Source organism: Taudactylus pleione, unplaced genomic scaffold (assembly GCF_031769625.1).
Source record: "Taudactylus pleione unplaced genomic scaffold, aTauple2 ptg000687l, whole genome shotgun sequence".
Lineage (NCBI taxonomy): Eukaryota > Metazoa > Chordata > Amphibia > Anura > Myobatrachidae > Taudactylus > Taudactylus pleione.
Window position 1 is genome coordinate 834,070 of NW_028285089.1, and position 25,572 is coordinate 859,641.

Sequence of the window (25,572 nt, forward strand, 5' to 3'; positions counted from 1 at the left end):
ATGCAGAATGGAATAGCAATATATTAACCAGCGTTTGTTTTGCAGTGTATAATAGCAGCAAGAAATATGTACAAATGTTGTAGGATGGAATAGCAACAGTACACAACACCAATGGCTTCCAGAGTGGATTTGCAGCACAATGAATAATCCAGGTATACTTGCAACAGATACAGGTAACACAAGGCTGACCTAGGACAGGAACCAGGAATACCAAACAGCAGATACAGGAACATGGACCGGATAGCACGACTTCCACAAGAATCTATCCCTGGCAAGGCAGGAATGGGCAGAGCGTTCAGCGGACTGATCCGCCGTCCGAACAGCCGATTGGTAAACTATTACCACTTACCACTCAATGTGTCTGGCCTGACATCACAACTGGGCAAGCATTTAAATTCCCCACCCAGTTGTGATATCAGTGTTGATGGATCCCTTCTGTCGGTCTTCTGACCGCCAGCATCCTGTATACCAATATATATTTAAGGATTCCCTTTGCTATGGTGGGTACATACATGATAGAATTATCTGCAGATCAACTGATCTGCAGACTGTGCAGAACAGCAAAAATTAAGAATAAAAAGACTTACACAGATATCAAGATATCTGACAAAAGGAGTGAAAGCGGTGGGTTGAATAAATATTGGTTAATAATAACTCGGTAGGCAAAATATGGAAAAAACATATAATGGACAATACAACATGAAACATGTATTAACAATGATAAAAAACACCAGGTCAAAGATGTTAAATGGTTGTATTTTGTAAAATTATAAAGTAACAGCCTAGTATAATGATGCTCAGTAAGAGAGAAATTAGCGTAGAAAAGTAAGGGCTATCAGATCCAGTACTAGGCTAAAAGAGTGGAGGAAGTAGAGTAAGAGATCTGCTAGTATGGTAACCCCTTTCACTCCCTCCTTTTCTACCCACCTCTTTCACTCCGTTTGTCAGATATCTTGATATCTGTGTAAGTTTTTTTATACTTAATTTTTGCTGGTATCAATAAAAGTTATGTTTTATCTATGATATTCAAGCTATTAGATACCCTCTTTTTCTTACTAATTACAAACGTCCTGTATAGGAAAGATTCCTGGACTGCATACCCTGAATATATATAATGGGAGGTGTTACCTGTTGAGACTTCTTGCAGGCACAGGAACAGACAAATCACAGGTGCACAACTCCAAAATACTGATTATATATAAATACATTATGGAATACAATTTTGCAATCAATAGAGGTTTTTAGCATAATCATGGCCAAGGTTATGGGCCTACCCACCATATCCAGCTAACCTCTTTAGGGTAGGTCCCTAACATACTAGGGTTCAAATCCAGAGCGCAGTACACCCCTAAATCAGCAAAGCCGAGCCACCCCAGAGCATCCTTCGGGTTTGTTCATTTTTCAGGAAAACCGAAACGCACATCTCTACAATTTCAATACATTTCTTCTAATTCCTATTTTTTTCTAGTTCAGTGCACAAAGGAGCTGTAATAAAATATATATTTTTTACCCAGCCTTTGCTCATTGCAATACACCAAATGGTTTACACTTTGTACGAATCACTTGGCACCTGCAACTATGTACCCATGTGATCAACAGACATAGGGCCTGATTCAGACCCGGTTGCTAGAGGCGTACGCTCGCACTAAGTGTATGCAAATTTTACAAATTGACGTCATGGGATGCGATCGCTCGCTAAGGCATAAGCACACCCTCTTTGGCTGTGCGAGCGATCGCTCTGCGTATGCACCCCTTAGCGTAGAGACGCCCACTGGCACACGTCATCTCCAGGAAGTTTATGAAAACATTGGTACATCGAGGACCATCGGATGCGAACGCAGTGCTTGTGGTAGCCTTACCCTACCGCAAGCTCTGCGAGCATTTCAGTGTAAAAAACAGCCAAGTGACTTGTACTATGAGGCTGCCTGTTAATTATGCACGCCTCTGAAACAGCGTTGAAACACTCAGGCACGCCTACATTCGCATGTCCAACCCCCTGTTATTACAGGACAGCCCCTGTTACCACCCACAAACGGCCTCTCCTGTCACTCATTACACTGGGCTGTCTTTGCTGGGCGAGCAAGCGGTATGCGATCGCAGTGAGTATTTCGCGCACGCGCAGAATGAAGCGTGCGCATACGTAGAACATCGAGCCAGTTGCGAGTGCGCACATATAGCGAACGGGTCTGAATCAGCATGCGCACGATGCAAAAATTGTCTGGCACTTCCTAGCGAGCGGGTCTGAATCGGGCCCATAGAACCATGTAGTTTCTTCAGCTTTTCAATAGTACAGGTGAGGTGTCAGTTCTACCCGCATTTGAAGCAGAAATGTTTATTACTCTGGTCACCTTTGTATTGCTCACCTTCTGTAGCTGCATTTATGCGATCAATGTCTGTGATTTGTCCTACTGAATCATAAGATGCATTTGAATATCTATCATTTATTCTTGCTTCATTTAAGTCTATATTAAACTTCTTGCCACCATATTCAGAAGCTGTAATAGAAATGAACACATTAATTGTGGCCTTACACATATTGATCCACCAAACACCAGGTTATTACAACAATACTCACGTAGGCCTAGTTGCTGAGGTGGTGCTGGTCTCTTGTGTGCAGTAGCATACATAATGTGGCGTAGGTCTGAAGTTGGATTTTCTGGAATTGAATCTGATGACGAAAAAGAACAAGTAATGAACAAACTGCAGGGAATCTCTAATTTTTAAGGTAAAGGTTTCAAAAGCCTTCATAAACATGAAAAAAGGTCTGCTATTAAAAATGGGGAAGGTGTCCAATTGAAGAAGGCACCTGTGCCGAAACGTGTTGGAGACCCCCGGACACCTACCCATCTTGAACCCACCAGCATCTACATCCACCCCAATCCGGGCACCGGAACGGCAGTAGCGGCGCTTAACCGGACGCTGGTCCCCGCTCACACCAGCCCCAGCCTCTGCCAAACGACAGCGCTTCACGCTCTCATCACACCACTGCACGCAGCACAGGTTTCACCTGCACTGCATCCACGGACGTGAGCCACTGAAACAGTGCACGGCCCCCGCCGCGGCATCATACTGGACTTTGAGAAGAACTGATCCCACACCAACGGCTCTGGGCACCTACCGGTAGGCCAGCACCCATTCTCACCAGTGCGGGATGCCGCAAAGTGGGAGCACCCCTGATCACCTCCAACAGGGCATCCCAGTTCAGAAGTCTGTCGACCATAGGTCCAACAGGGAAGCATGCAGTAGTCAGGACCGCATGTCAAGGAACCCCCTGAAAGGGTTGACCCTACTCCCCACACTGTGGATACGCCCTGTCACCCCAAATCACCAACAACTGGGCAGTGTGTGCTGCCACAAACCATCTAAGAGACATTTATCTTCCAGGTGCACTGTGCCTCCTACTGAGCAACTACCAGCCTCTATGTGCACACACACATACAAATAAATGTATTTGTTTCTTCCACCATCCATCCAGCCTCCAGTATTTCTGTTCTACCACAACACATCTACCACAACACACAGCCATCTGCTCCCCCCAACCTCCCCCCGTTTTTTTCCCTCCTCCCTTTCCCCACCAATACACACACACACACACAACCAAGTAGCGCACGTACCCTCCAATCTTACCATATCTGTCAAATAGGAAACCACTGCTTAATAACTTTGCATACAGGGGTAAAATTGATCTCCAGATTTCCTTTGGAAACCGGAGAATGTCTTGCAAATATTGTCAATGAAGCCTATTGAAAGCTTTTTCTGTATCATTGAAAGCAGCTCAAATTCTTCTTGACTTCTTGAGATAAACTCGACTATATTCATGACTTTGTAAGTGTTATTAGATGCCTGTGGGCGGAATTCATTTAGGAGTGATTATCTCGCTCCCACCTTCAACTTGGATTCACACATCATAGGGCTGCGGAAATATTCTGCAAGTCTGGATCCAGAAAAGATGATTTTAGGATGGCATCTGTCCCCACTAATAAAAGCCCTATAGTATTTGTTTGGAAATTGAAAGAAATTAAACATCATGAGAATGTAGAACACTTGGATTCACAGAAAGTCTGTTTACTCTTCAGAGCCGTAACTAGACTTTTTGGTGCCCTGTGCCAGAAAGAGCATTGGTGCCCCCCTCATTTTTCAAAGGGACATAATGCACCCAAAAAAGGGCCATGGCTTCATGGGGAAGGGCCATGGAAGAGATAGGAGAGGCCAGGAGATGCTGGGGATGAAATAAGAGGAAGCTACAAGCAAGAATGATAATAAACAGAAATTTGACAAGCCCAAACAGCGCCCCCTGACCTGTGGTGCCCTGTGCGATGGCACCAGCCGCACTACCCTAGCTACGGCCCTGTTACTCTTGATACTTCTTGTATTTGAATTGCACAGCAAAAAATGTTTTCCGGTTTTAGAAAATGAGACACATTTGGAACACATGGTGGCCATCTTTGTTCCGGTTCAAGGAGATGAAATGTATTGTGGAACGCACAGTGCCTATCTTATTTCCGTTTTTTTCCCCGAATAACCGCTTTTAGAGTGTTTCTAGTATTCCTGTTAGGTGGGGTTTATTGTAATTAGATATTAGGGTATAAAAGGGTATAATTTCTCATTTGTCAACATGCTTCTGATGAAGAACCTTTTATAGTTTGAAACATGTATGTAAAGCAAGGTGACTGTATACCCTGGAAGGTTGTTTTCCTAACGGACCATCTGGACATGTACCTGTTTGGAGACCATAAAGGTCTGGTACTTTGTGGATTCTTACCTGTTCCTTTTCCATCTTGGCACACGCTGGTTGGTGATCCATTCCGCAGGACTAAAGATCCAGGGGATATCCATAACCATTGATTAATATGTGATTTATTACTTTATCATATGTGAGTGTTCTGTGAAATTAAATCTTTTTATGTGAAAAGATTTTTGCAATACTGGGCCTGATTCAGAGCCGGACGCTATTTGCGCTCGCTCGTTCAGAAAAAGGGGTTGGCTATTTAAATTGAGCACTCGCTCTTTGCGGTCTGTTGACGCCTCTATGTCTGAGCGAGCGTCCGAAACATGCGCTCGCTATTTTGTAAAGACGCCCCTTGGCCGTTCGCATCATACGTCATCTCCGCTATTTATTTGATTAATCGAGTACATCGAAAGGCGTATGAACTGCTCGCTATTCTTGTGGTTGCATTTTCCTACCGCAATCATGCGAGCAGTTCAGGCTAAAAGACAACCAAGTGACGTGGTCGATGATGCTGCTTTGTTAATTATGCACACCCTTAAAACGCCCGTTTTGACCATTTGGCACGCCTGCGTTCGGATCTCCACTCCCCGTTTTCAAGCACCTTCCCCTGTTACCACCCACAAACGCCTCATTCTGTCACTCAAATTAGCGGGCACTCGCTGTTTTGCGAGCACACGATTTCCGACTGCACTGACTGGTTGGCGCATGCGCATTACGACCCATACGCATGCGCAGATGTGCGAACATCGCTCGGAGCGAACGAGCGGCCGCTTACGAGCGGCTCTGAATCAGGCCAACTGTTTCTTTCTATTTGTTTCTTTTGGCTTCATGCAACCTAATGAGAGTGACATCGAAACTATCTACACCTTAGGTTGAAAGAAAATGGTCTACAGGAGTTAAGAAATCTAGACTACATTTGGTCAAACATCGACAAGAGGACTCTTTCTAAAAGGTCATTCAACAATTTATTAGGACGTGGGACTTTCACTATCTAATAATAATTTTTTCACAATACCTTAGGTGGCAGATGAACTAAGGGGGTCATGCAGACCAGCTCGTGAGGGGCAGTACACTCGCAAGCGGGTCGATGTTCCCCACTGCGCATGCGCACGACGGAGGGAGCTCCGTCGTGCGCATGTGCGAGACCCGGGGAGCGACGGGCTTTCCATCGCTCCGGGTCTCGCACCAAAGGGGGCGTGCTGTCGATGTTGAGTGACAGCACGCCCCCTTTGGTGGGCGTGCCGGGGGCGTGCCTGCCAGACAGAGGCGTTCCCATGGGAACACCTACCGTCTGAAGCCGGCCCCACTGACATCACTAGTGATGTCAGTGGGAGTGATTTTGGCTCTGATAGAGCCAAAATCACTCCAGGGCTTGTGGCAGGGAGACCCTACCGCAGGGTCTCCGTCGCAAGTCCGATGGTTGCGATGGGTGCTCACCCACAGCTATGCGAGCGGCCAGGAGGCCGCTCCATTTTCATGGAAGAGGGCACTGATTCAGAGCGAGCGCTCTGGTCAGAGCGTCCGGCTCTGAATCAGGCCCTAAGCTCTGGAAGTGATAATTGGAAAGTGATAAACTACCAACTAATCAGCTCCTAACTGTCATTTTTCAAAAACAGCCCGTAAGATGATAGTTAGGAGCTGAGTGGCTGGTAGTTTGTCACTCTCAAATGTACTGCTTTCCAGAGCTTAGTACATCTTCCCCAGATCGTTTATATGTAAAAGATTAATTTACAAAAAAAATATTTTTATTAAAGTAATGAGTGTTAGGAGTAAAAACTAGAGATGAGCGGTTCGGATTCTGTGGAATCCGAACCTCTCCGAACATTGGGGATCCGAGTCCACCCGAACCCTGTTCGGGTGTTCACCGCCTCACTCGGATCCCCGTTCGGGGCCGAACGGCGGCCGCCTGATGTCGCATTCTCACTAGAGAATCCGACATCAGGGCTCCTATTGTGTAGGGCAGAGCGCTGTGATAGCGCTCTGCCCTACACAGACACAAACACACAGCCGCCAGCGGCAGCTGTGTGTTTGTTACAGCAGCCAATGAGAGTCACACAGACTCTCATTGGCTGCTGCACGGAGGGAGCCGGCTGGAGCTCACACATGAGCTCCGTCTTCCGGCTCCCTCCTCAGCGTGTGACAGCAGAGCGGACGGCACGGGAGCGGGGAATCAGGAAAGTTTTTTTTTTTTTTTTACTTGTGCAAGGGCCGGGGGCGCTACTGGGGGGGGTCTGCTACTGGGGGGGGTCTGCTACTGGGGGTGTGGGGGGGCCATACTACTGGGGGGCTGCTACTGGGGGGGCTATACTACTGGGGGGGCTATACTACTGGGGGAGGGGTCTGCTACTGGGGGGGTCTGCTACTGGGGGTCCATACTACTGAGGGGCCTGCTACTGGGGGGCTATACTACTGGGGGGGTCTGCTACTGGGGGGGTCTGCTACTGGTCGTCCATACTACTGAGGGGCCTGCTACTGGGGGGGGCTATACTACTGGGGGGGTCTGCTACTGGGTGGGGTCTGCTACTGGGGGGGCCATACTACTGAGGGGCCTGCTACTGGGGGGGCCATACTACTGGGGGGGCATACTACTGGGGGGGCCATACTACTGGGGGGGCTGCTAATGGGGGCATACTACTGGGGGGGCCTGCTAATGGGGGGCATACTACTGGGTGGCATGCTAATGGGGGGCATACTACTGGGGGGGCCTGCTAATGGGGGGCATACTACTGGGGGGCATTCTACTGGGGGCACTGCATAGGGGACCCTACTACTAAGGGGACTGCATAGGGGGCACCACTGCTGGGGGCATTGTGTAAGGGATACCGCTACTGTGGGCATTGTGTAAAAGGGGCATTACTGTGGGCATTGTGTAAAAGGGTCACTACTGTGGGCATTGTGTAAAAGGGGCACTACTGTGTGTCGTAACATAAATAAGAGACACTACTTTATGGTGTAATGTGAATCAGGCCCTATGTGCGTTGTAATGTTAATAAGATTGTGCACTGTGACTCCTTGGGCCGTAGCCCACTATGTAAACAAGTACTGTGATTCTGCTAGCCGTACCCCACTGGGTGGGTGCACTACTTTTCATTTCTGCCACTGCTGTGTGGCAATGTGTCATAGATGTGCTTTATACTGTGGTGTCTGTGTCGTTGTGCCGCTGCTTTGTCGCTTAGTAACCAGTCAGCTCACTGCAACCTTTGGCCAATAATGTTGAAAACAATATTATAAGCTGTGATATGGTCTAAATTGACTGGAAATTAATGTTATTGAGGTTAATAATACTCTAGGAAGAAAGACCAATTTATGTGATTTTAGCTTTTTTTGACAATTTTTGTAAAAAAATCCAAATCCAAATCCAAAGCCAGTCACCGCAGTTTGGAAAATCCAAATCCAAATCCAAAGCCGGACGACGAATTAGAACCAAATCCAAATCCGGCAAAAATGGTCAGGTGCACATCCCTAGTAAAAACCATAAAATTAGAACTATAGAATGACCAATGGTTTGCGCACTTCATGAAAGTTAGAAATAGCATTAAGTATCTTCATGTATTAACGGTAATTGAAAAGACAGCATTGAAATTTAGAGTTACAAAAGAAATTAACTTGCTCGTCTTCCCCCATCCGGTCTGAAGCAACCCCTCATTCAGTGGCGGGCTGGGCCGGGGGGCAGGGTGCCATGTGCCCCCCGGGCCGCAGCGTCATGCGGGCAGTCTGTGTCACTGTGACGCAGACTGCTACACTGACAAACACACAGCCGCCGGCTCCGGCAGCTGCGTGTTTGTTGTAAGCAGCAGCTAATGAGAGTCTGTCAGACTCTCATTAGCTGCTGCTGCTGCGCCCACTGCGGGAGCCGCTCCATCTTCCGGCTCCCGCAGTGGGTAATGGGAGAGACGTCATAATGTCATATGACGTCTCTCCCATAATTTAGAGCGGCCCGGCCCGGAAGGACAGACGGAGGAGCAGATGGCGGCGGCGGGAGCGGGGATTCAGGTAAGTGTTTTGTTTTGTTTTTTTAAAATATTACGTGTGTCTACTGGGGGAGGGTGTCTGGCACTACTGGAGGCACTACAAAGGGGGGGACTACTACTACTGGGGGCATTACAAGGGGGATGGGGGACTACAACTACTGGGGGCACTACAAGGGGGGGACTACTACTACTGGGGGCACTACAAAGGGGGGACTACTACTACTGGGGGCATTACAAGGGGGGTGGGGGACTACAACTACCGGGGGCACTACAAGGGGGGGGACTACTACTACTGGGGACTACTACTACTGGGGGCACTATAAGGGTACTACTACTACTGGGGGCACTACAAGGGGGGTGGGGGACTACTACTACTGGGGACTACTACTAATGAGGGCACTACAAAGGGGGGGACTACTACTACTGGGGACACTGCGAATGGGGGGACTACTACTACTACTGGGGGCACTACAAAAGGGGGGGACTACTACTACTGGGGGCACTACAAGAGGGGGGACTACTAATGGGGGCACTACAAAGGGGGGGACTACTACTACTGGGGGCACTGCAAATGGGGGGACTACTACTACTACTGGGAGCACTACAAAGGGGGGGACTACTACTGGGGGCACTACTGGAGGCCTGCATAAGGGTGTTCTCTCCTGTGGCACACAGGGGCACTGCATATGGGCACTACGACAGGGGGCTGCCCTAATCTTTATTTTTACCTTACATTAATCCCATATGGACCCGCCTCCTCCCTGGAACACTGGAGGGGGGGGTGCCGTAGCACGCATATTCTTCGGACACACGCTACTCCATTGCCAGGGCCGCCTGCATGCATTTGCCCCCCAGGCTAAAAGTTGCCAGCCAGCCCCTGCCCTCATTTGTGCACAAATCTTGTACTGTATAATTGATTAATTTAAACAAATATTTTTGTATCTGTATTCAGAAACAGAGCCGGACTGGCCATCGAGCACTTCTGGCAAATGCCAGAAGGGCCGATGGTCAAGTGGGCTGGTCTGGCCGTCCGTTTGGATGCTATAAAAAATATCTTTCCCAAAATGGCCGCCGCCAGAGAGAAGACATTTATTTCACATTAAGAACAGTAATGATACTAGAGGTCCTGCTAGTCCTTTAGTGTCCACTGGCCATGTTCTGCTAGTGGACACTAGAGGACGAGTGGAACCTCTAGTAACAGCTACTGTCTGACACATGCCCCCTGCCTGCTGTGTGTGAAAACTGGAAGTACAGAAGAGGAGCAGCAGCGTAGGAGGAGACCCAATGCGACAGCTGCATCTCCTGGACCCTGAAGTGGAGAGGAGAGGGAGCACTACCAAACACTATCATGTAAGTGTGTGCACCTTATTTACTTTTTAAATCTGTTGCTCTTTACCCTAATGACAGCTTTATATGTTTAATCACTGTATCTCCCCCTCAGTATCCCAGGCCTCATCCTCCCTGTAACCACCCCTCAGTGTCCCAGCCCCCACCCTCCCTGTAAGCCCCCTTCAGTGTCCCAGCCCCCACCCTCCCTGTAACCGCCCTCAGTGTCCCTTCTCTCACCCTCCCTGAAACCTCCCTCAGTGTCTCTTCCCCCACCCTCCCTGTAACCCCCCCTCAGTATCCCAGGCCTCATCCTCCCTGTAACCCCCCTCAGTGTCCCAGCCCCCACCCTCCCTGTAACCCCACTCAGTGTCCCTTCCCTCACCCTCCCTGTAACCCCCCTCAGTGTCCCAGTCCTCACCCTCCCTTTAACCGTCAATCAGGGCACCACTGTCAGTTGTAATGTGACGAAGGGGCACTACTATGTGGCATTTGAATTGGGGGTACTATTGTGTGGTCACGCCCCTTCCCAGTGAGCCAACACCTGTTTGTTTGTTTTTTTGGTGCTCGCCTTTAGTGCGCACCCTCCGTGCTTCTATTATTGGGAGTGGCACCAATGCTCTTTATGTACACAGGGCACCAAAATGAGTAGTAACAGTTCTGCATTGGTGTGCACAGATGTGTCCTTCTCTGTGCTCAGCACCCCCTGCCCTAAAAAACCTACAGTGATCACTATCTAATTTTCTACAACTGCTAAACTAGTGCTAGGTCAATTGGGAAATGCCTTCCCTTTTCCTTGGGTGTGATTTACACCGATGTGGTGCCAGTTTTACCTAACCGAACCAACCAAATACCAAGGGCTAAATGTAATGGGGTGAGAGTTTAACTGAACCAATATACAACGACACAGGCGCTGCGCTGTGATCACCTATGACTAAATAATTATCTTGTATACGATCAGACACACATTGTATAATAAAAATATTTTTACTTCTAAAAAATTAATACACACATTACAAACAATACATGAAACATGTAAAAACACTGGACATGAAAAAGGAAACAAATGAATGGATGAATAGTAGCAGCATAAATATTTGTATCAGAAGGTAGATCTTCTATTAAGTATGTGTCTAATGATTAGAAACACATCCGTTCCATTGTATCACATCAAAAAATTGAAAAATGCTGAATGTGTCTTTTGTACATATAGTTCAAGAATACTGCATTCTGACACCTGAAATGAGTAATTGGTATGGTTGTCTTTATCCTGTAGATGTAAGGAATGGTATTAGGTCCTGCTGGCGTCCCAGCAATAATAGACTTAAGTAGAAACCAGGTGTAATGTGAGACTTCTAGTATATTGTGAAGTCTCCCCGTGGGAGAGTGTGTCCGTCGGCACAGATGAAGATTAAGCGGCAGACATGAAATATCCTTCTCTCCGTATAATTTATATAGGAGAGAGTGTGTCTTACCGCTATCGGCAGCTGGATGGTAGCGCTCTCCCAAACAGATGAAGTCACTGTGGGAAGCTGAATGATAGCGCTCCGTGAGACCAATGTCTCTGCTGTCTGTGATTTCACGATCGGCTCCAAAATCTATCCCAGGTGCAGGTGTATGGAATGCAGTAGAAGGACTTGGCAGGCAGTGACGTCAACACGTTTCGTCTCTCTATTACGGAGACTTTTTCAAGACTGCCGTAAACTGCATTCCATACACCTGCACCTGGGATAGATTTTGGAGCCGATCGTGAAATCACAGACAGCGGAGACATTGGTCTCACGGAGCGCTATCATTCAGCTCCCCACAGTGACTTCATCTGTTTGGGAGAGCGCTACCATCCAGCTGCCGATAGCGGTAAGACACACTCTCTCCTATATAAATTATACGGAGAGAAGGATATTTCATGTCTGCCGCTTAATTTTCATCTGTGCCGACGGACACACTCTCCCACGGGGAGACTTCACAATATACTAGAAGTCTCACATTACACCTGGTTTCTACTTAAGTCTATTATTGCTGGGACGCCAGCAGGACCTAATACCATTCCTTACATCTACAGGATAAAGACAACCATACCAATTACTCATTTCAGGTGTCAGAATGCAGTATTCTTGAACTATATGTACAAAAGACACATTCAGCATTTTTCAATTTTTTGACGTGATACAATGGAACGGATGTGTTTCTAATCATTAGATCATTAGATCTACCTTCTGATACAAATATTTATGCTGCTGCTATTCATCCATTCATTTGTTTCCTTTTTCATGTCCAGTGTTTTTACGTTTCATGTATTGTTTGTAATGTGTGTATCAATTTTTTAGAAGTAAAAATATTTTTATTATACAATGTGTGTCTGATCATATACAAGATAATTATTTAGTCATAGGTGATCACAGCGCAGCGCCTGTGTCGTTGTATATGTGTTTATAATTAGAGTTCACACTAAACTCTAAGCAGCTGCAGCTAATCACGATTGACAATTTTACATTTATTCATATTAGCGCCAGGAGTTGGGTAATATTTTACCCTTTTTCCCCATTTTAACTGAACCAATGTAATAAAGTCACAGAACATGCAAACTTGCATGTTTTCCAGTCTCAAACAACTCTCAAGACTTAGGGGTCTATTTACTAAGCATTGTTAGGAGACAAAGTGAAATGAGATAAGGTACCAGCCAATCAGCTCCTCACTGCCATGTCATAGGCTGTGTTTGTAAAATGACAGTTGGGAGCTGATTGGCTGGTACCTTATCTTACTTCACTTTGTCTCCTAACACTACTTAGTAAATAGGCCCCTTAAACTCTCATCCAGGTGTTTCCTGTTTTGAAAATACAACTCGATTAGTGTATTAGTGTGAGAATTTTACATTCTCACATTTTCTAAACTCTCACCCTATTACATTTGGCTCCAAATGTCTGACTATGGCACATGTTTAAATCCCTTGCAGGATGTGCACTGTTGTGTGTTTTTTAATACAGAGAATAATGTACACTTTTATGTTGTTATAATATTAATTATGGGGGTATTCAATTAGGCTGCGAAAAGTTGGAATTGGCGATAATTTATCGCCGATGACGTCATTTTGCCTATTTCAATTATCCCTGTATTCAATTTTAAAGACTTTTTGCAGGTTCGATAAGTCTTTGAAAAACAACGGGGATAGCTTTCACCATGTTTTACATGGCAAAAAAAGTCCAGAATTGGGGTTTAGGGGTGCAGGCTTAAAAAAAAAATAGCCTGCACCCATGGGAATGTCATTTAATAATAAACTGTGTCAAAAAAAGTAAAAAAAACAAAACATAGAGACACCCCAAAAAAATTTGGGGTTGAAAAAAAAAGAAGTGGAAACAGTGTTTAAAAATAGGGTAATAGGTTCAGGGCTATTCTGCAAGTATGCGGAAGGTGTTTTCTAGAATAGGCTATTAGCGGCAGGTGCATTTTTGCAGAATTTAAAAAAAAATTACTTTAGGGATTTAAAAATATGCTATTACCCATTTTCATGTACCCCAAATTTGATGGAACCACTTAAAAAAACAAAAAAAAAATCCTAAGTGCTCTTCTGCATCACTTCTTCAATGTCGGGAAAAAAACATTTGCCGCGGCTATTTAAAAACCAGACTTTCTTCTACAGGCAAAAACGGGGGTACCCATAGTGTTCCCCCATGTCTGGACATCTTTAGGGGGGTCATGCAATTATTTCCCGGAGATTCACGTTTTTTTCCGTAGATCCCAATTCGCCGGCTCCCGTTTTCGCACATTTGAAATTGAATACGGGAATAAAGCGGGCACGCTCCCGATACTTTATCCCCAGAAAAACTCAGATGTGGAGCGAAAAGTTCAACATGGACTTTTCGCTCCCTAATTGAATACGGGCCTATATGTGTAAGAGCATAGACTAAGCAGTGGGAAGAGTCAGGAATAGCAAGGGGAGGAGTCTGTGACAGGAACCAGATGCTGACACCAAGGGGTCAATCCTATTAGGTGCTAAGGGTGCATGTGCCATTGCAATGGCGTTTAAATGCCGCCAACGGCACCGCAACTCGCACCCTTTGCTACCCAAGTCAGGATTCGCATCATTTTGCTCGGAGCCCTATAGGGCTGCGAGCAACATTAGGCAAATCCGGACTGCCGTAAAGTGCACCGGTGAGATCAGCGTGGCTAATAGGATTGACCCCCAAGATGGGCCTGTGTGCTTTAAAATGCCAGGGCCTATTTTTACTCCCAGTCCGGCCCTGTTCAGAAGGGTAACCATCTGATAGTTCTTACTATCGCTCTGGTCGTCATTTTGTTTAGAAATAGTAAAATTTTGGGCCTCTGCCATTTCTATTAGGAATTGTCCAACAGTGGCAGATTTGATACGTGTGATCAATGTGGGGGGCAAGTGCGATTCTAAAAGTTCAATAAAAGTTTTAATAAAGTCATCTTGGCCAGTTGCCATGTCCATTAGTAGTGATAGGATATCATCATTATATCATTATATCTAGAACTTCTTATACGGACAAGGGGTATTAAACATCATGAGGAAATCCTGGTCAATTGAGGATATATTTAAGTCAGAGAAAAGTGGAAATATTCTCTCCTAATAGTTGAAAGGTTACCATCACAGAGTGGTTGCTGTGGCAGGGCTCTTAAACTACAGCATTATATGCTGGGAACCTCAGTGAGCAGGCCGAACGGGAGTAACCAGAGCAGAGCAGAGTCATCAACCAGGGCTGTTTTTCAGGAACTGTGGGTGGAGCTATTGGAGGTGGAGTTATAGAAAAACATATATATATAGTATTTAGAAAAGAAGGCACTGAAAAGGGACTTTAAAATAAAACTTATCTTATGGAAAATAAATTTTGGCCCAGGACATTACGTAACAGTTAATGAGAGGTTCAGGAACTGAGTTGCTGAAAAATATCACTGGACTTGATTCAGCAGTGCACGCAGTGCATTGCTGAATGCAGATTCCCGATTATCGTGAATCTGCGTGTGCGCATGAACCATTCTGCAAGTGTGCAGAATGGGCCTTGCTTTAGCACATTTAAGCCCTTGAATGCCTCTGCCTGATTGACAGGCAGAGGCACTTAAGGGGTGGTGCGAGGGCGGGGGTGGCCAGCATTCCCGGAAACGGGGCGTCTCCACCACGTTTTCCGTGAGTGGCCAGCCCAGAGACTCTGTGGACATATGCAGTCTTCTGGGCTCACATGCCAGCCAGCCTGATGGTCGCAATGATGATTCCAGCCTGCGTCCTCCGTCGCAGTGCTGGGATCGTAAATGCAGCAGGGGGTGTAATGCACCTCCTGCTGTACTTGCATTAATGCAAGGATCGCAATTGCAAAGCTACCTGCGTTCTGCTTTGCAATTGCAATCCTTGCTGAATCAGGCCCCCCTGTTATCAACCAATCTAACTTATATTGTATTTTCTTCGTAACTGAAATCATTCGTACCCATTATTGATTTACAATTCTCAGAACTCTCAGATATTCAGAACATATATGTATGAGCTAGGTATAAATATTGAACAGCATACTAAAGGTGAAGCAAAAAATACAGAGGGCCTAATTGAGCAATAAAACAGTAGTAATAACAGAACAATTTGCACCCTTTGTATTGCAATATGGTTGCTCCATGAGCAAATTGTTCCTTGTTTGCTCCATTTGTATTTGATCCTAACTCTGAATAAGACCATGGGGTATATGTACTAAGAATCGCTAGTGGCCGAGATTAAACATGCTGCTGGGTATCACAAGGACACGAGTGAGATTTTCTCAAACAAACTCACAAATTTACTAAGAATCGTGTTTGACTCAATTGTGTTTTCTGATGGTGCATCGAATCATGTTTGATTGTCTTATTTGAAACATGAATAGAACTGCCTGTGAGCTGCATGTACTGCACAGATGAGTGTGATCTGTGCAGAGCTTCTGTGCTTTATGTGCAAAGCAAGGGTTAAAATAAAATGACATGAGCTCCCCCTCAAATAAAAAGACATAACCACCCATGGACTGCTGAGCAAATTCAGCCTACGACTGGCAATCCTCAGAAAGTGGGGACCCCAAAAGTAAAATGGGGTCCCCCCTTTTGAGGTTCAACCAGCCCAGGGCTCTTCCCTGCACCCCTGGTGGTGGTAGCTGCATGGGTAATGGGGTAAATATAGCAGTGGCGTAACTAGGGCAGGGCGAGCAGGGTGCGTGCCCTGGGCGCCGTGGGACCGGTGGCACGGGGGGGGTGCCGCCGGCCACGGTACCGGCCCGCCCTAGTTAGCCAGTGTAGCGCCGACCGCAGTGAGTGCGGTCAGCGCTATACATTTACACTAGGGGTGAGCGGGTTCGGATTTCTGAAATCCGAACCCCCCCGGGGCCCCCCCGATCCGAGTCCGATCCGAGTCAGGCTCGACTTTTCCTGCCTGACTCGGATCTGAAATCGAGGCAAAACGTCATCATCCCGCCTTCCGAGTCTCGCGGGTTTTGGATCCTATATAAGGTACCCGCGTCGGCGCCATTTTCTCACTCGGCTGTGGACAGTGAAGAGGGAGGGTGGGAGTTAGGGCTGGCTGGGCTGTGTAGTATAGTGTAGTGTAGTGCAGAGTAGTGTTATGCTGTGCTGCGCTGTGCTGCTGTTGTCCACTACTTCAAAGTCCATAGGGGCTGGCTGTGTTGTGCTGTGCTGCTGTTGTTAATAGGGGCTGTGTCCACTACTTCAAAGTCCATAGGGGCTGGCTGGACTGTGTTGTGCAGTCAGTTCTCCATAGGGGCTGTGTCCACTCCAAAGTCCTGTGCAGTGTCCCAGTCCTAAAGGGGTGCTGTAGTGTTGTCCAGGAGGTGCTCTGTCCATCAGGGAAGTCCCCCCAAGTGCTAAAAAAATAATATATTTTCTGTGTTTGTGAATTGTGTGCGCAGTAGCCGCACGTGCATCAACAAAGTAGTGCCAAGCGTGCGCCTGTGTCCTAAGTAAAGGGCCGGCTGGCTTGACCGTTAAAGGGTGCTGTAACCCCCAAAGTACACTCCAGTCCAAATCAAAAAAAAAAATATTTTCTGTGTTTGTGAATTGTGTGCGCAGTAGCCGCACGTGCATCAACAAAGTAGTGCCAAGCGTGCGCCTGTGTCATAAGTAAAGGGCCAGCTGGCTTGACCGTTAAAGGGTGCTGTAACCCCCAAAGTACACTCCAGTCCAAACCAAAAAAAAAATTAATTTTCTGTGTTTGTGAATTGTGTGCGCTGTAGCCGCACGTGCATCAACAAAGTAGTGCCAAGCGTGCGCCTGTGTCATAAGTAAAGGGCCGGCTGGCTTGACCGTTAAAGGGTGCTGTAACCCCCAAAGTACACTCCAGTCCAAACCAAAAAAAAAATAATTTTCTGTGTTTGTGAATTGTGTGCGCAGTAGCCGCACGTGCATCAACAAAGTAGTGCCAAGCGTGCGCCTGTGTCATAAGTAAAGGGCCGGCTGGCTTGACCGTTAAAGGGTGCTGTAACCCCCAAAGTACACTCCAGTCCAAACCAAAAAAAAAATTATTTTCTGTGTTTGTGAATTGTGTGCGCAGTAGCCGCACGTGCATCAACAAAGTAGTGCCAAGCGTGCGCCTGTGTCATAAGTAAAGGGCAGGCTGGCTTGACCGTTAAAGGGTGCTGTAACCCCCAAAGTACACTCCAGTCCAAACCAAAAAAAAAATTATTTTCTGTGTTTGTGAATTGTGTGCGCAGTAGCCGCACGTGCATCAACAAAGTAGTGCCAAGCGTGCGCCTGTGTCATAAGTAAAGGGCCAGCTGGCTTGACCGTTAAAGGGTGCTGTAACCCCCAAAGTACACTCCAGTCCAAACTAAAAAAAAAATTATTTTCTGTGTTTGTGAATTGTGTGCGCAGTAGCCGCACGTGCATCAACAAAGTAGTGCCAAGCGTGCGCCTGTGTCATAAGTAAAGGGCCGGCTGGCTTGACCGTTAAAGGGTGCTGTAACCCCCAAAGTACACTCCAGTCCAAACCAAAAAAAAAATTATTTTCTGTGTTTGTGAATTGTGTGCGCAGTAGCCGCACGTGCATCAACAAAGTAGTGCCAAGCGTGCGCCTGTGTCATAAGTAAAGGGCCGGCTGGCTTGACCGTTAAAGGGTGCTGTAACCCCCAAAGTACACTCCAGTCCAAACCAAAAAAAAAATTATTTTCTGTGTTTGTGAATTGTGTGCGCAGTAGCCGCACGTGCATCAACAAAGTAGTGCCAAGCGTGCGCCTGTGTCATAAGTAAAGGGCCGGCTGGCTTGACCGTTAAAGGGTGCTGTAACCCCCAAAGTACACTCCAGTCCAAACCAAAAAAAAAATTATTTTCTGTGTTTGTGAATTGTGTGCGCAGTAGCCGCACGTGCATCAACAAAGTAGTGCCAAGCGTGCGCCTGTGTCATAAGTAAAGGGCTGGCTGGCTTGACCGTTAAAGGGTGCTGTAACCCCCAAAGTACACTCCAAACCAAATAACAAAATATTTTTTCTGTGTTTGTGAATTGTGTGCGCAGTAGCCGCTCGTGCATTAACAAAGTAGTGCCAAGCGTGCGCCTGTGTCATAAGTAAAGGGCCGGCTGGCTTGACCGTTAAAGGGTGCTGTAACCCCAAAAGTACACTCCAGTCCAAACCAAAAAAAAAATTAATTTCTATGTTTGTAAATTGTGTGCGCAGTAGCCGCACGTGCATCAACAAAGGAGCAGCGCCAAGCGTGCGCCTGTGTCCCATAAGTAAAGAGGCGGCTGGCTCATTTCTTAAAGGCTGGTGTAACCCACAAAGTGCACTACTCTCCAGCAAAAATAAAAAAATATTTTCTGTGTTTAGCCGCACGTATATATCAAATCGATATAACATAAATGGAGGACCAAACTTTCTCCGATAAAAATAAAATAGAGAAAGATCAAGAACCACTTCCTCCTAGTGCTGAAGCTGCTGCCACTAGTCATGACATAGACGATAACATGCCATCAACGTCGTCTGCCAAGGCCGATGCCCAATGTCATAATAGAGGGCACATACAATCCCAAATGACAAAGTTCAGGAAAATGACCTTGAAAAAAACATTTAAATCAGCTGAAGATAAACGTAAACTTGCCAATATGCCATTTACGACACGGAGTGGGAAGGAACGGCTAAGGTCGATCCCTAGTATGTTCATGACTAGTGGTTCAGCTTCACATGATGATGGAAGCCCTCCTCCCACTAAAAAAATCAAACGAGTTAAGCTGGCAAAAGCACAGCGAAGAACTGTGCTTTCTAAGAAGATATCACAAATCCCCAAGGAGAGTCCAAGTGTGGTGGTGGTTGCGATGCCTGACCTTCCCAGCACTGGACGGGAAGAGGTGGCTCTTTCCACCATTTGCACGCCCCCTGCAAGTGCTGAAAGGAGCACCCACAGTCCACTTGCTGATATGCCAATTGAAGATGTCACTGTTGAAGTACAACAGGATGAGGATACTGGTGTAGCTGGCGCTGAGGAGGAAGTTGGCGAGGAGGATTCTGATGGTGATGTGGTTTGTTTAAATCAGGCTCCGTGGGAGACAGTTGTTGTCCGTGGGATGAAAAAGCCCATCACGGTCATGCCTGGGCAGAAGACCAAACATTCCACCTCTTTGGTCTGGCAATATTTCTATACAAATCCGGACAACAACTGTCTTGCCATATGTACCATATGTAAAGGTGAAATAAGTAGGGGTAGGGACGTCAACCACCTAGGAACATCCTCCCTTATACGGCACCTGCAGCGCGTTCATAATAAGTTACTGTCAAGTTCAGAAACTTTGGCTAAGACCGTAAGCAGTCCAGGGACACCTAAATCCTGTTGTCCTGTTGTATCCAAGCGCCTGCAAACCACACCGTCAACTCCCTCCTCGTCAATTTCCTCCTTAGTCAGGATCGGAAGTAGTCCTGCAGGCCATGTCACTGGCATGACTGACTCTCCTATCCGGGATTCCTCCGGAGGATCCTGCATTGCTACGCCTACTGCTGCCAATGCTGCTGTTGCTGCTGCTGGGAGTCGTTCATCATCCCAGAGAGGAAGTAGGAACACCACTACTTTTACTAAACAATTGACCCTCCAACAGTCCTTAGCGAGGAGGATGAAGTACGACAGCAGTCATCCTGAAGCAAAACGTATAACTGAGGCCTTGACTGCTATGTTGGTGTTAGATGTGCGTCCGGTATCCGCCATTAGTGCAGTGGGATTTAGACAATTGATGGAGGTAGTGTGTCCCCGGTTCCAAATCCCGTCTAGATTCCACTTCACTAGGCAGGCGATACCGAGACTGTACAGAAACGTCAGAAAAAGTGTCCTCAGTGTCCTGAAAAATGCCGTTGTACACAATGTCCACTTAACCACGGACATGTGGACAAGTGGAACAGGGCAGACTAAGGACTATATGACTGTGACAGCCCACTGGGTAGATGTATCACCTTACGCAGCAACAGCAGCAGCGTCACCAGTAGCAGCATCTCAGAAACGCCAGCTCGTTCCAAGGCAGGCTACGCTGTGTATCACCGGTTTCAGTAAGAGGCACACCGCCGACAACCTCTTAGAGAAACTGAGGGAAATCATCGCCCAGTGGCTTAACCCACTTAGACTCTCCTGGGGATTTGTGATACCTGACAACGCCACCAATATTGTGCGGGCATTACATCTGGGCAAATTCCAGCACGTCCCATGTTTTGCTCACACAATAAACTTGGTGGTGCAGAATTTTCTGAAAAGCGACAGAGGCGTGCAGGAGACGCTTTGGGTGGCCCGAAAAATTTCTGGCCACTTTCGCCATTCAGCGACTGCGTGCCGAAGACTTGAGCGCCAGCAAACACTCTTGAACCTGCCCCGCCATCACCTGAAGCAAGAGGTTGTGACGCGGTGGAACTCAACCCTCTATATGCTTCAGAGGATGGAGGAGCAGCAAAAGGCCGTACAAGCCTATACATCCACCTATGACATAGGCAAAGGAGGGGGTATGCACCTGACTCAAGCGCAGTGGAGAATGATTTCCGTGTTGTGCAAGGTTCTCCAGCCCTTCGAACTTGCCACACGTGAAGTCAGTTCAGACACTGCCAGCTTGAGTCAGGTCATTCCCCTCATCAGGCTTTTGCAGAAGCAGCTGGAGAAAGTGAAGGAGGAGCTAAGACGGAGCGATTCCGCTCGGCATGTGGGACTTGTGGATGAAGCCCTTCATTCGCTTTGCCAGGATTCCAGGGTGGTCAATCTGTTGAAATCAGACCACTACATTTTGGCCACAGTGCTCGATCCTAGGTTTAAAGCCTATGTGGTGTCTCTCTTTCCGGCCGACACAAGCCTGCAGAGGTGCAAAGACCTGCTGGTGAACACACTGTCAGCTGAAGCGGAACGTGACACGTCAACGGCTCCTTCTTCATTTTCTCCCGCAACTGGGGCTGCCAGGAAAAAACTTAGGTATCCTAAGCAACCCGCTGGCGGTGATGCAGGGCAGGCAGGACCAAGTTTGGACATCTGGTCCGGACTGAAGGACCTGGCAACAATTTCTGACATGTCTACTGTCACTGCATATGATACTGTCACAATTGACAGAATGGTGGAGGATTACATCGGTGACAGCATCCAAGTAGGCATGTCAGACAGTCCATACCTGTACTGGCAGGAAAAAGAGGCAATTTGGAGGCCCCTGTACAAACTGGCTCTATTTTACCTGAGTTGCCCCCCCTCCAGTGTGTACTCCGAAAGAGTGTTTAGTGCAGCCGGGAACCTTGTCAGCGAAAGGCGTAGGAGGTTGCTTCCACAGAATGTGGAGAAGATGATGTTCATCAAAATGAATTATCAGCTCCTCCAGGGAGACCAGCCTCCAGAACGTACAGAGGGACCTGTGGTGGTGGATTCAAGTGGGGACGAGTTAATACTTTGTGAGGATGAGGATGTACACACTGAAGAGGGTGAGGAATCGGTGGATGAGGAGGATGAGGATGACATCTTGCCTCCGTAGAGCCAGTTTGTGCAGGGACAGATTAATTGCCAGCTTGTTTTGTGGGGGCCCAAACGAACCAATCATTTCAGCCACAGTTGTGTGGCAGACCCTGGCGCTGAAATGATTGGTTTGTTAAAGTGTGCATGTCCTGTTTATACAACATAAGGGTGGGTGGGAGGGCCCAAAGACAATTCCATCTTGCACCTCTTTTTTTCTTTGCATTATGTACAGTTTGGGGCCTAGTTTTTCAAACTGCCATCCTGTCTGCCACTGCAGTATCACGCCTAGATGGGTCACGTGTTTGTGCCGCCCACTCGTGTCGCTTAGCATAGTCATCCAGCTACCTCGGTGCAACCTTTTGGACATAAAAACACTATTGTGAGGTGTGAGGTGTTCAGAATAGACTGGAAATGAGTGGAAATTAAGGTTATTGAGGTTAATAATAGCATAGGAGCAGAAAAACCTACAAATTCTGTGATTTTAGCTGTTTTTATGCTTTTTTTCAAAAAAATACAGATCCAAAACACAAAACCCAGAACCCAAAACACGGAAGGGTGGTTTTGGCAAAACCAATCCAGATCCAAAACACGAAGAAAGATCCAGATCCAAAACCAAAACACAAAACACGAAAAGTGGCCGGTGCACACCCCTAATTTACACAGGACCGGCTCTAGGCTTCCAGCGCCGGTCCTGTGCTGCACAGCTGAGCCTGTTCCCTCCCCCTGAGCGCTTGCCCAATAGCGCCAGGAGGAGGGTGGCAGGCGGGCTCAGACTGTTCATAACACACACATCGCCACCAGCACTGGCGGTGATGTGTGTATTAATCAGCAGCCAATGAGAGTCAGACAGTCTCTCATTGGCTGCTGCTGCTGCACACACATCACTGCCGAGCAGCAGCGATGTGTGTGTGAATCAGCAGCCAATGAGAGTCAGATAGACTCTCATTGACTTACTGCGCGCCCAATGCAAGAGCCGGGCTTCCGTCCGGCTCCTGCAGTGGTAATGGGAGAAACGTCATGATGTCATGACGTCTCTCCCATAATGCAGAGCGGCCCGGCCTGGGAGGATGGACGTGCGGACGGCGGCGGGAGTAGGAGCGTGGATACAGGTAAGTATTTTTCTTTTGTTTCATTTTAAAGTGTATTTCGGGGGGGGCGCGCTCTATTACAAAGAAGGGGACTACTGGGGGCACTACTGGGGGGCATACTACTGTGGGCACTGCTTCAGGTGGGGGGGGACCATGACTGGGGACTACTACTGGGTGGGGGATACTACTGGGGGCACTGCTTCGGGGGGGACCACTACTGGGGACAACTACTGGGGGGGGATACTACTGGGGCACTGCCTCAGGGATGGGACCACTACTGGGGGGATACTACTGGGGGGGATACTACTGAGGGCACTGCTTCAGGTGGGGGGGGACCAGTACTGGAGACTACTACTGGCTGGGGGATACTACTGGGGGCACTGCTTCGGGGGGAGGACCACTACTGGGGGGGATACTACTATGGCCACTGCATCGTGGGGGACCACTACTGGGGACTACCACTGGGTGGGGGATACTACTGTGGGCACTGCATCATGGGGAACCACTACTGGGGACTACTACTGGGGGGGGGGATACTACTGTGGGCACTGCATTGTGGGGGACCACTACCGGGGACTACTACAGGGGGCACTGCATCAAGGGGGACTCCTACTGGGGGAACTATATAAAGGGCACTGTATAGGAGGGACTACTACTGGGGGCACTACGGGGGGCACTATATAAGGGGCTCACTACTGGGGGCACTGCACAGGGGGGTCCACTACAGGGAGCTCTGAAAAGGGAGAACGACTACAGGGGGCACTGCATAAGGGGGACAACTACTGGGGTCACTGTATAAGGGGCACTGTATATGGGGGATCACTACTGGGGGCCTGCATATGAGGGATCACTACAGGGGGCACTGTGTAAGGGGCACTGCATATGGGGGACCACTACTGGGGGCCTGTATAAGGGGAACTAATCGGGGCCTGCATAAGGGGGACCACTACTAGGGGCACTGCATAGGGGGGGGCTGTTTAAGGGGCACTGCATTAAGGTGCAAATGGAAAGAAATGTTCCCAGTGACAAGAAAGGGGTGTGTGTAATTTTTCAGTGGCCACGCCCATTTTTCACCCATGAGAGGGGGCTCCATTTTCAAATTTGCCCTGGGCTCGAAATACCCTAGTTACGCCACTGAAATATAGTACTACTATTGTTCTTTACAGTAGGACTACAGGTCCCAGCAAAACTGCCCTGCTGCACTTGCAGACCCACAAGTGCCAGCAGGCCGCTGGCACCTATACCCTCACTATGAAGAAAATATTATTTAAAAAAAGAGATAACACAGAAACTGCGCTGGTCGGTCCTTTTGTCCATGTAGAATCCGAGTTTGTTAAAAAAAAACTGGCTTGAATCTCATGTACAGCTATACTATCTGTGCAGTATAGCGCTACTTGACTGACAGGTTATACTTGTGGGTTCCTGCACAATACCCATTATTGGCTAATGGGGCATACACACTAGACGATTTTTTATGAACGATATGAACGAAAACTATATAGTTATCGTTGATATCGTCCAGTGTGTATGCACTGAACGACTAACGATGCGCGCTCCCATGGTTCGTTAACGATATCCCCAGTTGGCTGAACATGCAGCTCAATCTGAGGATATTGTTAATGTACACTTACTAATGTTGGCACCCCCACCATGTCCTGCCGCAGACAATATCGACATATACACACATTGGGCCTGATTCAGACCCACTCGCGAGCGGCTGTCCGCTCGCAAGTGGGTCGATGTTATGGACTGAGCATGCGCACGACGGAGGGAGCTCCGTCGTGCGCATGCGCCAGACGCGACGAGCGAAGGAAAGTCCTTCGTTCGTTGTGTCCGATCAAAGGGGGCGTGCTGTCAATGTTGATTGACAGCACGCCCCCTTTGGTGGGCGTGCCAGGGGCGTGCCTCCCTGACGGGGGCGTTCCCACGGGAACGCCTCCCGTCAAAAGCCGGCCCACTGACATCACTAGTGATGTCAGTGGGAGTGATTTTGGCTCTGATAGAGCCAAAATCACTCCGGAGCTTGCGGTTGAAAACCTCAACCGCAGGCTCCGGCTCGCAGTTTCGATGGTCGCGATGGTCACGACCATCACGGCCATCACAATGCACACTCGTATTTTCATGGAGCCCGGCCCTCATTCAGAGTGTGCGCTCTGCTCAGAGCGTACGGCTCTGAATGAGGGCCATTGTCTAGTGTGTATGCAGCGTAAGGGGTAAATATACTAAGATGGGAGTTCTATTAAGAAGTGATATTGCTCATAGCAACCAATCAGATTCCAGGTATTATCTTCTAGAAGGTGCTAGATAAATGAGAAGTAGAATCTGATAGGTTGCTATGGGCAACACCACTTTTTAAATAGAACTCCCATCTTCATAAATTTACCGCTAAAGGTGTGTACACACTGGGCGATATTACTGAGCGATTGCGCGATTACGACATCGTAATCGTGCAATCGCTCAGTAATCGTGCACAAATCGTGCACTTTTATGTCACTTTTAACGACCAGCGATGCACGCTCCCGACAGATTGGCA

General features: G+C 47.7%; 1 protein-coding gene across 1 annotated transcript in view; it reads right to left on the bottom strand.

The window, feature by feature from the left end:
* Positions 1–25,572, bottom strand: part of SCIMP (SLP adaptor and CSK interacting membrane protein) — a 146,385-nt gene that overhangs the window by 26,745 nt on the left and 94,068 nt on the right. Inside the window, exons 8-9 of the mRNA XM_088456117.1 lie at positions 2,576–2,668; positions 2,364–2,495 (exon numbers count right to left, since the gene is read on the bottom strand). Of these exons, the coding sequence (XP_088312243.1) occupies positions 2,364–2,495; positions 2,576–2,668 (225 nt within the window). The remainder of the gene's footprint in view (positions 1–2,363; positions 2,496–2,575; positions 2,669–25,572) is intronic.